This window comes from Opisthocomus hoazin, chromosome 3 (assembly GCF_030867145.1).
Source record: "Opisthocomus hoazin isolate bOpiHoa1 chromosome 3, bOpiHoa1.hap1, whole genome shotgun sequence".
Classification (NCBI taxonomy): domain Eukaryota; kingdom Metazoa; phylum Chordata; class Aves; order Opisthocomiformes; family Opisthocomidae; genus Opisthocomus; species Opisthocomus hoazin.
Genome location: NC_134416.1, coordinates 50,804,292 through 50,819,939, shown reverse-complemented (window position 1 = coordinate 50,819,939; position 15,648 = coordinate 50,804,292). Strand labels below are relative to the sequence as shown.

The 15,648-nt window shown below is 46.7% G+C and overlaps 2 protein-coding genes across 6 annotated transcripts in view; both read right to left on the bottom strand.

The window, feature by feature from the left end:
• GAREM1 (GRB2 associated regulator of MAPK1 subtype 1) overlaps positions 1-5,388 on the bottom strand; it is a 112,626-nt gene extending 107,238 nt beyond the window's left edge. For 2 of the 3 annotated variants that reach the window (XR_012763443.1, XM_075416234.1), the window contains exon 1: positions 5,078-5,388. Coding sequence is in view for 1 of the 3 variants with exons in the window: in XM_075416234.1 (XP_075272349.1) it covers positions 5,078-5,198 (121 nt within the window). In the remaining 2 variants the exon portion in view is untranslated. The remainder of the gene's footprint in view (positions 1-5,077) is intronic. The other variant, XM_075416237.1, reaches the window with a different exon arrangement.
• Positions 1-15,648, bottom strand: part of LOC142360854 (ras-related protein Rab-10-like) — a 65,327-nt gene that overhangs the window by 18,528 nt on the left and 31,151 nt on the right. Inside the window, exon 5 of one of the 3 annotated variants that reach the window (XM_075416240.1) lies at positions 12,306-14,194. The exons of 1 other annotated variant lie outside the window; for it this stretch is intronic. In XM_075416240.1, the coding sequence (XP_075272355.1) occupies positions 14,120-14,194 (75 nt within the window). In that variant the 3' untranslated portion in view covers positions 12,306-14,119. Of the gene's footprint in view, positions 1-12,305; positions 14,195-15,648 lie in introns of those variants that run through there. One more of the 3 variants, XM_075416238.1, reaches the window with a different exon arrangement.

Here is a 15,648-nt window from a genome sequence, read left to right as displayed (position 1 = left end):
GCCTTGGAATCAGAGACGCTGGTCTGTCTGCTCAGTATAAGAGAACCGTCCCCTACCACACCACAGTGCGCAACAGACGGCCACACCTCGAGTGGGAAATCAGATCACGGCCATTGCCCAGGGTCTAAGCACATCTGAAACCTCTTTCTTGGTCATCTCAAAAGCTTTGCCCTACCTCCACATGATTCCTTTTAAAAATTTATTCAACAGCAGACTACTGAGACACCCTGTGCTAGCTTCTCGAAAGAAGGAGGTCATTCAAGACAATTAAAGCACGGATAGCAGCATTCAGACCTTAAAAGAATAAGTCTCTTTGTAGTTTCAAAGTATTGTTCAGCTGCAGAGATAACCCGCATTGGCAGGGTGACGCAATACGAGATTTTCATTATGTACACAGCCATGCTGTTCTATTGAGTACGATGTTCTTTGATTAGCTGCAAGGGTGCTCAGTTTCCAGACATTTGGAGCCGGAATAAGCCCTACAGTAATGTGCTGCAGCGAACAATAGTCCCCTGAATGCGACTGGGGTAGACACACATCACCATGAAAAGTTTTGAAATGGAAGAGAAAAAGAAAACCTGACATAAATAAACATGTAAATAAAATCTCTCCATCCCCAGGAGCAACAGCAGTATGAACTCACTCTTCACCCGCTGCTGATATTCACATGAGTTCACTCAGGGGTAAAAAAGAAAAAAACAAAAAACCCTTTACATTTGTTACCTAATTTATAGATTTTTTCCTTTCTTTATAGCCGCTAATTCTGTCATTTCATCTTACAGCAGCCACACATTTACAATACACAGAGAAGAATAATCTCCTTTGGCGTCTCTGTAGCTCACGGCGATCCTTTCCAGAGAAGTTCAGCATGGTTTCCCCACCACGCACAGCAGGGAATCGCCTCTCCCTGTGTCGAGGACAAGTGCCACCATGGTCGATCCCAAGAGCACCGGTTTCCATAACATCTCCTTTTCTTTTCTGAGCATGTATAAATGTGTTTATCCCATGTGAAAAAAAATAAATCAGAGGACCACATGCTGTCTTAATCCCAGAAACTTCAGTGTTTCTACACAAGCTGTGAATTTCTGTGAACTCTTCCAGTTCGTACCCAATCTGTGGGTGAAAACCACCTACTAGCAAAGGCTGCTCCTTACTCGCGGAAACACAGCAACAGTGGCTGGGGGAAAGGGAATTCCGCTAAGAAAAATAACGACAGACTCTTGGAGTCCGAAGGGAGCAGTGAGCTTACACAAAAAAACTCGGCCTGAAGCTCAGCACTCCGCAAAGCAGTATTTTCCAGATCTTAACCTCGACAACATTCCTCTTCAACCCTCCAAAATTATCCTTAGAAAAATAATTACCAGGAATTCAAAGCCCCGCGATAATCACGCACAGCATCATTTCAGCATTAGCAACACGACACAGCCACAGCTTCGCTGCCGGCCCTTTCTGCCGACCACCCGACGGCAGCCAACCCGAGCCTTGCGTGCATCCGCGTTCTCTCCGAGACCAGCGACGCTCACCTTTTGCCCTGTTGCAACAACCACGCTCCGATAAGATCTCTTTCTCCTGTGGCTTCCCAGAGGGAAATCTTTTCCCCCACTGCACCCACTCACAAGCCTCTTGGTGCCACTGGGGTGCGATTCAGCTGTGACGACGCAGATCAGGATTGTGGGGGGGAGGATGGGAAAAAGCACAGCACAAAGTTCGCTCCCCTCTTGCTCTGCCAGTCTTGCTTCTTTTCACCTGAAAGAGCCCACTCAGTGAATTCCACAGCGTGAGATAAAGTCCATTCATTTTCTTTGGGATGGTGTTTAGCGCTCTTTTAGCAGTTTTGTACTTCAGTTATCCTCTAGAAATCTTTAAGCTGTTATATACATTGGAAAAAAAAAAACCATAGAAAAAAACATTTGCTTCCCCACAAGAGTGACAAATTTTTTTTGCAGTCTATTTATTCAATTAATATGACAATATTCACCAGCAAAATATTAAAACACATGAACAGATTAAAGCAAACAAAACTTGACTTATGACTTAACAGCTTCCAAAAGCATAACCTGGAACACAACTAAACAGTCTCAGAATTTCTTCTGAAAAAACAGAAGTTGACATATTTATCATTTCCTAGATGGATAAGGTAGGCACTGCTGCCTAACTACTTCCAACTATATCTTGATGTAACGACAGACTACTTCCTCCCATTCCTCCTTCATCCCATATAATCAAGAAAATACCTCCTTTCTCAGCAGAGGACCAAATTTAGTGCGCATAAATATTTCATAACATCGTCCTGTCAGGAAATCAAACTGAACTACTTAAGGGCATTCTTCCAGGAGCTGCACACCCAGACTCGAAGAATAAAACTCCATTCATCATACCCATTCTGTGCTTTCAAAATGAAAGGCCTGAAGGTGAAGCAACAGTGAAAACCTGGAAATCTTGTGTGCGTATCATCCAAGAACATTATCCACCGAGTGCTAAACTCCATTAAGAAATGTAGAAGCAACACAGTAAGGCTGGCATCTTCTGAAGAAAATATATCTCCAGCTTTCCAGTCCTATTCTACATCCTGGTCCTCCAGAAGAAACAAATTCTGGCTTTCACAAAATCTCATGATGACTGAAACAACCAGCCTAGAAACAACTCCCTGCTACAGACAGAAGCCAACCACGAAATCAAAAGGTGACTGAAGACAGACATCTACAGGTGGTTTGATATCCAACAGCACAAAACACATGCTGTTTCCACTGGTCTGGAGAGGAAGCCAGAACCTAAAGGGCAGATGAGGCCATTCCTCTGCAGCAGAACCCCGACCCGTGGACAAGTATCTGCAGTGGCGCGGAGGAGGCAAGAGCTGTATCCTCCAAACTGGAACAAGATGCTACCTTGTTAACAGAGGCAGCCTTAAACTTCCTGAGCATTGGATGACACACATCTGGATCGGACTTTGCATTTATTTTCTTCAGTGTTACATCAAGAAATTCTCTGACACTGCTCCACTTGTCAGCTTTGCAAGACAAGGATGGAGGTGCGGAGCAACCATCCCAGGACAGCAGGCACTCCAGTCATTTCCACAAGCACTGCAGGTTCCCAGCTTCCCTCCTTCAGGAGGTTCTGCGTTGATTCATGGTTGCTTTCTCCTGCTGCAACACAATCTCCTTTGGAAATAGAAAAAGCGTTCTCTTCACACCACCGAGACCATGGCGTCTGGGTTCCTTATAAAACATTGATTCGTCTGCCGTCTGTAGTCCCAGAAGTTAAAAGGCACATCCGTACAAGTAGGTAAAAGCAGACCCAGGAGCCTCTGCCCACACTCTGAACTGGCCAGACCTCAACCAGCTCTAACCCGAAGCCCCTCGCGCAGTGCTGCACCCGAGCCTGTCTCCCAGCAGGGCTCAGTGCGGGCTCGAACCGCTCCTCGCAGGACACCTACACCGACAGCTGCCTCGCGTCTGGCCATCTCGGGGCACGGGCAGCAGCGCTCAGGTCTGTTTACATCCACCGGCCTGTGCGCACGCTTTAAGTGTGGCACCCGGGACAAAAAAAGCCTTCGCACAACATCCGCAACGTCTTCGTCTCCCCAACAATTATGGGATATTCCCGTCACCAGGTTTGACACAAGACCAAAAAAAACCAGAAACACACTACTCGCCTCAAAAATCATAAACTTTCTCTACCCACACAGCTCTTTCAGGTGCCTCCCAATGAAGCAATGCAAGAGGAGCAGGGAGATGGGGAAGAAGCGTAACACGCAGAGAGGGAAATCAGTCATCAATACATGCATCCTGTTAAAGCCTGAATCACTGCCAGGAACCTCAAGTAAATTGACAGCCTTAAGTGCAGTGACTGGAGGCCATCTTAGCTGCTTCTAGTGACAGAAAATATTACCACCAGGAACTCCTTAACATACCAGCTTTGCCATTCTCAGAGGACAATACACATTTGACAGTGTGAAAAACAGCCAGCTGCAGTTAGAAAGGCAAAGGAGCTCTTCTTCAACCTGCTCCTGAACACCAGCTCTGAGGAAGCACTACAAGGGATAGGAAAAGCACTGCATAATCAAGGGCCAAAGTCAAAAAAGCCCTGGCTTGAATCATCACTGGATTATGGGAACTGCAGTTAAGTAATAAACCAAACCTAGTCTTGACCTGCATACCGGGGAGCACTCGTTTTTAACTCCTCAAATCAACACAAAACTTTGTAAGAGCACTGTTCTATTACATCGTGTAAGTACAAGGCAACTTCATCGGCTAACGAATTAAAAAGCCCAGAAATTTTTCCTCATTTGCGAGTTGTCTTCTGCATTCCCTTAGAGACGGGAGAGCGGGACAGTCTTCATGGAGCCACCACGCTACGCACACAACACGCGATCCCACAGCGGCCGCCCGAGCCCTTATAACAAATTCCCCGCGTCCCTCTGTCTGACGCGGGGCTTTCTCAGGCGGTACCGAAGAAAGGCAGACCGCTGCTGTCACGGCTGTTCCGTCAGGCTCGTCTTGACTCCCGGAGTAAACAGAAAGCTGCAGGCTTGGAAACTGCAGGTGAGCGCCCAAGCGAACAGCAATAAAAAGTTCTCCGGAGGCTGCAGAGGCTTCTCGCGTTGCCCCCCTCCTTCTACAGGTCCGTGGCTTTTTGAGCCCAGGGCAACGCCTGGGATTTAGCCCCCCCGGCTATTTAAAACCCCTTCCTACTTGGGCTTGGTGTTGCACCACCTCATCACGGTTTCGGGTCTCCAGGACTGCAGGGCGGCCGCCTTTCTACGCCTGAACAGGAGCCTGCGAGGACCGCTCCCGGGGGCAGCGCCGAGCTCCCCGGGCACAGTCGGTAACGGGGGGGGGTAACTACACACATATTCCGATGCCAAGCAGCGCACGGACTCCGACGGAAGGCGAAGCCTCCCGCCGACAGCCGGTACCGGCAGATGTCGGCGCGGGGACCGCCCGCACGGCGCTGCGGGGAGCTCCCCGGCCCCCTCCCGCCGCGGGGGGCAGCGGCTGCGCCCGGGGCTCCGGCAGCCCAACCCGGAGCGGCCCCCGCCGCCCGCCCGCCCGGCCCCGCTCCCCGCCGCCCCACGCACCGCTGTCCAGCCGGGCGAGCTGCGGGAGCCGGTAGGTGCTGACAAGCAGGTCCAGGGGCACGGCCACCGCGCTCCACTTCACGTCCTTCAGGCTGCAGCCCAGCGGCGGGCCGGGGTCCATCTTCCCGGCCCGGGCGAGAGGAGGGGAGGGGAGGGGAGGGGAGCCAGACAGGCAGCGCCGGCGGGGAGGCGGACGGAGGGAGGGAGGGACGGAGGGAGGGAGCCCGCCTCGCTCAGCGCCGGCCGCCGCGGGACATGCCGGGCTAGGCAGAAGGGCAGGCCCGCCGGGCGGCTGCTGCGGCTGCGGCTGCTCCCGCCGCCCCCCGGGACCGGCTGGGGCCGCCCGCCGCCGCCGCCGCGCCTGGCCCAGGAAGCGCCATCCCAGCACTGACTAATCAACAGGGTGCGAGCAACGCCTGCGCAGCTGCCGCTCCTCCCCGCGCCCCGCAGCGGAGCGCCGGGCCGCCGGGCGGGCGGGAAGGGAGCCGGCGGCGCCGAGCCCGTCCCTCTCACTCCGCCCTCCGACCGCTCGCCCGACCTGCAGCCCGCCCGCCGGCAGGGCCCCGCCGCGGGGAGCCGCCGGGCCGGGCCGCCCCGCAGGTGTCCGTCCGTCCGTCCGTCCGTCCGTCCGACCCTCCGCCCGCCGAGGCCGCGGCAGCGCAGCCGGCGAGGGTGACGCGCGTCGCGCCGTTCCCTGCGCAGCCCCGAGCGGGCGGCCCGGGGCTGCCCGCCCCAGCGCGGGAGCTGCGGGACGCGCAAGTATTACACACATTGGGTAGCCGAGGGTCTCCGGGCCACGGGAACATTTGAGGTCAACTGCTAGTTCTCTTTTCAAAGGGTGATGAAGTCGGGTATGATCTCCGTAAGATATTGTCCCCTCTTCTCTTTACTCCCCCTCTCATACAGCGTTTTTGATAAGAACCCACGCTGACAACGCTTTCCGTCTTTTCCAAGTTACCTCTGTTACAAATAAAATGCCTACATTGATTGTTTGGTGTAGTTTCACCTTAATTTAGCCCGAGGGCATTCACAGAACCTGAGTCGCTTCCACCCCCGCCCCCCCCATAGGCAGGCCGCAACAGATATTTAATGTTACCACTTTTTATGCATTTTTATCCCCAGGCTGCTACATAGACACTAGCATCCACTAGTCGCTATGGATGAGACCATAGAGACTATCCCGCAGTATAGTCTCTATATATAGTATATATACATATATATACTGCGTATAGTGACTGCAGACGCTCCAGGAAATTAAACCAGAAAAACTTAACTCCTGGGTGGTAGCGTTGTACTGCGCTTAAGTTTATTTTGCTCACTGTTGTGTCAAAACTGTTTACTGCAATGGACTTGGCCACACTGAAGGCTGTACCGCTGACCAGAAACACGGCAGTGCCCGTCAGCGATCTGTACGACGACTGAAGGCGTCTGCCCCTCTCCCGGCTGGTTCTCCTGCGGTGCCGGGTTTTGGGGTGGCGGGGGCCGGCCGAGCGGGGCAAGCAGAGCTCTCCGGGCGCTGGCCCTCGCCGCATGCCTGGTGAGGGGCCAGCCGCCGTGGCGTGCCGGCATCTCCACCGGCACCGGGAGGGCTCGCACAGACACGCTCTGGTTCTGCTCGGCTGCAGAGACTGGAACATCGCCTGCGCTCTCCAAGAGGAAACGAAGACTGCGGACACCAGTCGGCACAGAGGGTTACAGAAAACCCCCAAGTCGTCGTGCTGTCAATGGATCTGGGCTGGTTTGAACCTCGTCCCAACATGGGCCCGTGCTTTAGCTGCATGGTCTGGCACTGGGATTTCCCAGCGCTACAAAAGGCCTTTGCTCTCCATGCTCAGTCACACCGCTGTTAGACCCTACTGACCAGGATAGTTAGCTTTGAAAATATGACAGTTTTGTTGTTTTTTTTTCAAAGTAGCTTCCCTTTTACAAAGTTCACCAAATGCTTTGAACAACTCAAGTGAATTAAGCTACTGAAGTGCAAAGTAATATAGTAGCTAAGAGCATTATTGTTGAAATACGGAAAGCAAAAAGCATGGGTTTGACTCATTCAGGTTTGGCAAGGTTGCTGGGTGCAGTGTATAAGGCAAAGCAGATCAGGTCAGACTGGGATTCACCAGGACTTGTAGACAATTCTTGTCTGTAAACAATTCTTGTCTGTCAAGAATTGTTTTTAAACACTATCTCGGGTACCATTAATTCCAGGATAGATACCGTCTCACAGCGTATGCTTCTCTCAGATGTCACGCACTCACTCCTGCTGTCTGGGAAGAAACGCATCTTTCACACAGAAATCGTTAACTGCTGGTTTTTCTTCAAAGACCTTTTCATTCTTCAGATGCTTTTAGATGTCCTACAGCTTTTAAGTCTGTCTTCATAGGGCCAGGTCTGTGTTCTCTCCAACCAGTGGAAACCCAACCCACTCTTACCCATCCTACTGGGCCAAGATGCATTTTTTAAACATGTAGCTTCTAGATACTATCTCAATTTCATTCAGTTATTTCCAGGCCAAGAGACATCATAAAGCTTACTAGTATTTAAATGTCTCACTACGGCTCTTGGAGTAACTTTGTTATGTGTCCTAACTGTACTATAGCTCAACCTCCTTGAAATATATTCTAATATTACATACACAGTATTCAAATCACCAGCACATATGAATCTCAGACGATTTCTTGCTTTAACTGCACCTTATGTATAATTAACACTTTAGATGTAATAATCTCTCTGATGTCTAGCAACGCCTTAGTCCCTCAGTGTGATCTCTTACCAGAGTCTCCTACTGGTGCAAAATGCTAACGAAGCCGCCAGACCTCGAGAGGAATCCCTGCGAGCACATCCCCCTCAGGGCCAGGGCCTCAGTTACACAGCATCTCAGCTTTTGTGTACGTGCTTTTCAGGCGGCGTTCGGAGGCAGGCTTTATGTATCAACAGCAAACTGTCACCGTAAAACCATAACTCGGAATAGTTCCTGAAATGATTCTTAAATGCATTTTGAATTGACTGACTTTCACGTTGATTTCACAACACATTTATGCAGCAGGCTGTAAAATCTCTAGCATACGTTTATTCCATTGCCAGTGAAATGACTTTTAAAGCATTGTGGACCATCATCAGTTCATATCTAGGCGAACAGTTGAAATGGAGCTGTTCACAACAAACTGATTATTTTAGTCTGAATGTGGTAACATGCTTTACACTGCAGTATGCATACCCCAAATAAAATTCTGAGCCTTGTACAGTAAGCTTCATGTGAAGCCATCAGTCAGTTAAAAACCCTCAAGTATTTCCACTCCTTCTTCCTACATGTGATTTGCCTTTATATCAAAGGCCTGATTTTCATAATAAATATTTACAAGTCCAATGGGAAGCAACAGGAGGTGCAGTGATCATTTCAGAATCAGATCCTAAATACCTACCTTTCTCTGAGGCAAGGGGGAAAGGGGAACGAGAACAATGCATGTGATTTAGATCACGTCTCTGCATCTCAGGTTTTGAAAGAGAAGGCTGTTCCTGTCTTACTGGCAAAATCCAAGCAATCTTTGCTCGTGCAGGGTTATTCTAAAGAGATCTGAGGGTCTGGCGTGAACATTCACCTTTTAGCTTGTATCTCACTGTAAGAGGTGTCCTCCTTTTTCCAGTCAAATCCCTTATTTAAACTTTACTAACCATAAAAATTCCATCTGTGGGAATTTGTGCGACACTGTCATCCAGCCAGTTTTGGAGAGAACTAAATGAAGATAATGCCCTCAACTTACATCCTATTTTCTAGCTGGGAAAATGCCTTCAAACACAGAGTGTTTCGGTTGGATGGGGGGTCTTTTGGTCCTTTCTAGGGAGAGTGGTGGTTCTTCCCCAGTGGCACGCTCCTGTGAACATAGCCCACAGTGCCCATGCTTAGAAAAGGCAGTTGTTTTGCTCCAGGATAGCAAAAGATGCAAAGAGGAGAGCGCTCATGCTAGCAGGGGGGAGGCATCCTGCAAACACTGCATGGGAACCTAAATATTTGCATCTTCCTAAGGTGGGCCAGTGACTGGATCATGCCTAACTCGCAAGGAGTAGAAAACACTGCGAGAAGGAAAAATGTATAGAAGAAATTCTTCTGTTTGAAATTCTGATTAGCTATACAGAGAAGAAATTAAAATTACGAATCAATCTGACCCTCTTTTATCAATTTTCATTGTTAGGAAGAGGAGGAAGAACTAAACGGAGACTTCAACTCAGAGAACTAGTAGCTAAACTTCTGCCGGTTCAGGAGAGCCTCAAGTGCATCAGAGATCCACTGCTGAAGGCAAAACTGCGGGATTTGATCCACACAGAGGAAGAGGAGGAAATGAAATAAAGACTGACTTGGCTGAATCGTAAGATCTTCAATGACCTGAAAGAAAGCAGGCCCTTTCAACCCAAACCATTCTATGATGATTCCATGAAAGTAGAAAGTAAGTCAAATTACTAAATGGTGAATAAATATATAGACTATGTATGGGCTAAAACAGAAAGATAAGGTCCCAAAATGTTAGAAAACTGGATTTAAAATATAGCGAGGAAGTTGGAAAGATGCATAGTGAGATGACCAAGGAAAAAATTGGTCTGTTATTCTGTAGAGAGGGAAATCTATTTAATCATCACCTAATGACTGGTGATGCTGAGACACCAGTATCCTTAGTGCCTTTTTTATCCTCAGTCTTCAATTTAAGAAGGCAGATGTGATTTCACTACGAGCACCACTGACAAAAGTCTAAGAGCTTAGGCTAGAAAAATGAAGAAATAGACTGGAAAATATGTAAGTTGCAGATTTTTGGATAGACTAGACCTGATGAAACACCCTTAGGGTTCAAGCAATGTTAGAGCTGCTACTGATTATATCCAGGAAGCTGTAAAGAATGTGTGAGGTTGCAGAAAACTCAAAAAGGACTGCATCTCTCTCAAAGGGTGGAAGGAAAGAGCTCTACAAACTGGCTAGCTGAATTTCTACTAGAAACAAAAAAAAGAGAGATTTCAACATGTAATCCAACCATTTGCAAGAATCCAGAAAGTAAAGATATGAGAAGTAACAGCACAACAGCATGAGTTCATCAGTAACAAATAATACCAGATAAATCCAGTTACAGAATCATAGAATCATTAAGGTTGGAAAAGACCTCTAAGATCATCAAGTCCAACCGTCAACCCAACACCACCATGCCTACTAAACCATGTCCTGAAGTGCCACATCTACACGTTTTTTCAGCACCTCCAGGGATGGTGACTCCACCACTTCCCTGGGCAGCCTGTTCCAATGCCTGACCACTCTTTCAGTACAGAAATTTTTCCTAATATCCAATCTAAACCTCCCCTGGCGCAACTTGAGGCCTACTTGAGGTCTCCTTCTATCAGACGGTAACAGGCTTCGTGGATAGGGTAAGAAGAGTGAGGATCATAAGGTTTCACATAATGTGCTCTTAACTGAAAAAAAAAAAATACTGACTAGACAAGTGTATAAAATGAGTGCAAAATTATTTTAAATAATTTGTACTCCCAAGCTGAAAGGATACATTGAATAGGATTTCACTGAGCTCTGTCTTGGATCCAGAACTATTCAGTAATTTCATCAACATCTTTGATGACTGAACAGAGTACACTTACTCACATTTGGAGACTGTATCTACAGGAAGTGGCTCCAACTATGCTAAAGTACAGCATTAGATTCAGAAGGATCTTGGCAGATTGGAGAAACTGAAATGCCACTGAATAAGAAGGAACAGAAGGTTCTACACGTACAAAAGAACAATCAACTGCACAAGTATGTACCAGGATAAAAAAGCAGTTCTTCAGAGAAGAGATTACGGATCATGAGCAGTGCTAGGCTATCTTGCATTATGCTGATGCTCAAATGCATAAATAGAAGAATCATAAATAGGATAACGAAGAAAAAATTTTAATCTATCCAGCCATTATTATTTAAACTGGAATAGTCTGCTCAGTTTTCAGGTCTACACTCCAGGATAGTTGAGAACCAACTCAAAAATATTGAGAGGAGAGAGCCAAAAATGGCAAAGCATTCTGAAAACCCAAGCTACAAGGGAAGACAGAAAGGACAGGACCTCTCTGGTTAAAGAGAAGAGAGAGGGCAAGCAGAGGTGTTCACCTACATCAAGAGGAAAGGGAGAACCTGCTTTCCATGTGTACCAGTTAGGTCAGGTATTAGGAAACTTCCCGCTTGCCAAACCAGTTAAGGAGCGGCTGTACGCCACTCAGAGACCGTGAAATCTCCATCACCGCAGGTCTCCAAACACCTTCCTGCAGTACAGCAGGGACAGCTGATGTGAAGCTGAGATAAGACCAGCACCTAGCCTTTCCTCATAGGAGAGATGCTCCAGTCCCCTCATCATCCTCGTAGCCCTCCCCTGCACTCTTTCCAGTAGTTCCTCTTCTTTTTTGAACTGGGGAGCCCAGAACTGGACACAGTACTCCAGATGGGACCTCACTAGGGCAGAGTAGAGGGGAAGGAGACCTCCCTCAATCTGCTGGCCACACTCCTCCTAATACATCCCAGGATCCCATTGGCCTTCTTGGCAACCAGGGCACACTGCTGGCTCATGGTTAACCTGTCATCCACCAGGACACCCAGGTCCCTCTCCACAGAGCTGCTCTCCAGCAGGTCCACCCCCAGTCTGTACTGATGCATGGGGTTGTTCCTCCCCAGGTGCAGGACCCTACACTTGCCCTTGTTGAACTTCATCACGTTCCTCTGCACCCAACTCTCCAGCCTGTCCAGGTCTTGCTGAATGGTAGCACAGCCTTCTAGTGTGTCCACCACTCCTCCCAGTTTTGTATCATCAGCAAACTTGCTGAAGGTGCACTCTAACTCTTCATCCAGGTCGTTGATGAAGAAGTTAAACAAGACTGGGCCCAGTACTGACCCCTGAGGGACACCACTTGTCACCAGCCTCCAACTAGACTCAGCGCCGCTGATGACAACCCTCTGAGTTCGGCCTTTCAGCCAGTTCTCAATCCACCTCACTGTCCACTCATCCAGCCCACACTTCCTGAGCTTGCCTAGGAGGATGTTATGGGAAACAGTGTCAAAAGCCTTGCTGAAGTCGAGGTAGACAACATCCACTGCTCTCCCCTCATCTACCCAGCCAGTCATGCCATTGTAGAAAGCTATCAGATTGGTCAAGCATGATTTCCCCTTGGTGAATCCATGCTGACTACTCCTGATAACCTTCTTTTCCTCCACTTGCTTAATGATGACCTCCAGAATGAGTTGCTCCATCACCTTTCCCGGGATGGAGGTGAGGCTGACCAGCCTGTAGTTCCCTGGGTCCTCCTTGCCCTTTTTGAAGACTGGAGTGACATTGGCTTTTTTCCAGTCCTCGGGAACCTCTCCTGTCCTCCAGGACCTTTCAAAGCTGATGGAAAGTGGCTCAGCAATGACATCTGCCAGCTCCCTCAGCACTCGGGGGTGCATTCCGTCAGGGCCCATGGATTTGTGGGCATCCAGATTGCTTAGATGATCTCTCACAGTCCTCCTTGACCAAGGGAAGGTCATGTTTGCTGCAGGCTTCCTCTCTTATCCCGGGGCCTGGCATTCCTGAGGGCCGGCCTTAGCACTAAAGACTGAAGCAAAGGCATTCAGTAACTCTGCCTTCTCTGCATCCTCTGTCACCACCTTGTTCAGCAGCAGCCCCACATTTTCCCTAGTGTTCTGTTTGCTGCTGATGTACTTAAAAGAAGCTTTTCTTGTTGTCCTTGACATCCCTTGCCAGATTCAGTTCCAGGTGGACCTTAAACTTCCTCGTTGCATCCCTGCATGCTCTGATAACATTCCTGTACTCCTCCCAAGTGGGAGTGGCATTCCAGACCAGTAAGCCAGTGGAGTTAGTTATTCTGGATGTGCTGGGACAGCTCATAACACAATTTTGCACAGTAGTATTGTTCATCCACAAATGGTGATAAAACAATTAAATTTAATAATCAGTGAGAACCACGTCTCCCAGGCAAAAAAATAAAAAAAAGACAACATAATCACCACAATTCTTCAGATTTCCCAACCTGTGTTTGTACGTGTCCTGCAGGTTTGATTTATTCGATTTTCCTTCCTTGTGATTAAAGAAACTGGCATCCTGATTCTGCCCTCATTTAAATTTAAATAAAATCTGATAGTCTCCACTGAAAGTAAAGACATTACATATCAGTATAAAACAGATCCAAAGGAGCAGAATCAGCTAGCTGATGTATTTATACTTTAAGAAAGTAACATAAATATCTCACAATATCAAACAAGCACTGCATACCCTTATAATATTGTGATCATTTATGACAAAAGGAACATTCAAAACCGCATGTATGCTGCCAACACCTGCATGAATTATTTTATAGAATGACAAAAGTTTATATTAGTGAGATAGTTATTGCTGGATGCATTCTGTTGTTGCATGTTTTCTGCCTTCTGAGGAAGGCTCAGCAACATACTAATCTCGTATATGGCTTATTATTTTCTCTCAGCCCTCACCTTTGCAGCCTCCCTGTTCAAGGGCATTCAAGTAACATATGTTTCTGAAATGGATATAAAAGAAACAAAGCAAAAAATTCCCAGAAAATTATCTTAGTGGACTGCAGTAAATACCAGCTACTCAAAGCGATGTTATCTGGGGGAGAGCATGAGTGATTTCATGTATCAGAAGGTTGCCTGTATGATGATGCCAATGTTCATTACGTTACAAATCTGGTATAAGTAACACATAAAAAGAAAGGCAAGGTAATTTTTTTAATAAGAAAAAATTAGTACACTTAGATTTCATTTCTGCAAACATTTCTATGCAAATGCAGTCATCCTGTGATGCATCTAATAATTCCAAAGTCAGATAAATGCTTTAACTTCACATTAAAAATACCAAAATATAATATAAACATATCAAAACATTTGGCAACAAAGTCTGTGCAATACAAAGGATGCCTAAATACTGTGTTTTGAGATTACAGGGTCACTTTTAAAATCTTGTGTGTCCCTTTGCAATAGTTAATATTTTCAGAAGAGAAAATGCAACAAGGAACAATATTTCAGAAGGCACAGCAGGTTCTCTTCTTATTTTCATTTAGAGTCACAACATCTAAGTCATAAAATACACAGGATTTCTGTAAAACAAACAAAAGCAAACAATGAAGATAACACAACAGTTGAAAAGCTTGAATTTACACATATTTTAATATGTAAAAGATATGGTTGGGTCACTGGATATATTTTTCCTTTGAAAGTTTAATTAAAGATTGCAGTTTTCTAATAAACTAGATAGAGACTGATGCCCTCGCCCATCACAACTTGGTATATTTACATTCTATAGCTGCTTCAAACATCTAACTCTGAAGGTAACAGATGATACAAAGCGTCTTTTGAGGAGACATTACAAACCATATGAACTGATCCTGTAAATCTTTATGCACATTAACTGTTCTGCATGTACAGGTTCTTCTGCTGACTACACCAATTATCACAAATCTGTAGTTAACTACACTAATATGAGAAATATTGAGCATAAGGTGCAAAAATCCAGTTGAAAGGAATAGGGAAATACAGAACATTAGTACCCACTAAAAAAAAGGCACAGGCTATTAATTGTTATAAAGGACATTAACTTGCTTTGTGAAATTCACTACAATTCTCTACAATTCTCTACTTTCTTCCCTCTATTTAAAAACGAGGAATACCCCCAAATAGAAACAACTCAGCCTTTATCGATATAAACTATCAAAATAGCACTCCGCCCTTGTAAAACATTTATATACTGATTGCAAAAGCAGATTTAAAACAAAACAAAAAAATCGGCCAAGCCAGGACTCTTCCTTTCAGCTTTAAACTCAACTAGATAATTAGTGCCGACCAGAGAAACAATCAAACCCGGTTGTGCAATACACTATGCGTACATGTTGCAATCTTGTACTCTAAAACTATGAACGCTGAACCCTGAACTCGGGCACAAAGACACAGAGAATGTTGTCACACGCCTGGGAAGAAAAATGTCCTAACTTCTCTACTTGCCATTCTCCTGCCTGCTTCTTGGCAGATTTACCAAGCATGTAATGATACACGGAGAAGTCAGCGCCGGATTCACCACATTCCCCTCTCAACCCAAACACAACAGCCATCAACAACCATTTCTGATAATAAAGAGAAGCTTCCAGAGAGGAGAGCTATCTAAGCTGGAACTCATGAAATGCAAAGCACAGAAAGAAAAGGCAGAGGGGAAAAGAAAGGCATCAAGCAGTACAACGCTAATCATGATTCAGAATGAAGAACTTACACATACAATGTCACAGGGTAGCTAAACACTGACTACCTCCAGAAAAGTACACCTGAAATTACTCAGCTGAACCAAAATGAGGGGAAAATAAAAGGTTCCCCCGTGTTACAATAAGCCTTAATGCCTCCTTGGCTGAGAATATTTAACACTACCTAAAATTCTGGGGAAGACATACAAAATTTGTTTCCTTTTTCTTTTTGTAGCCAGGGTTTTAGCTCTTGCAGCGTGCTGGCCGGCCTCTGCTGGGGCCATCCCATCAAAGAGGGTGGCTGAGCCCGCTCCTCCCTGGGG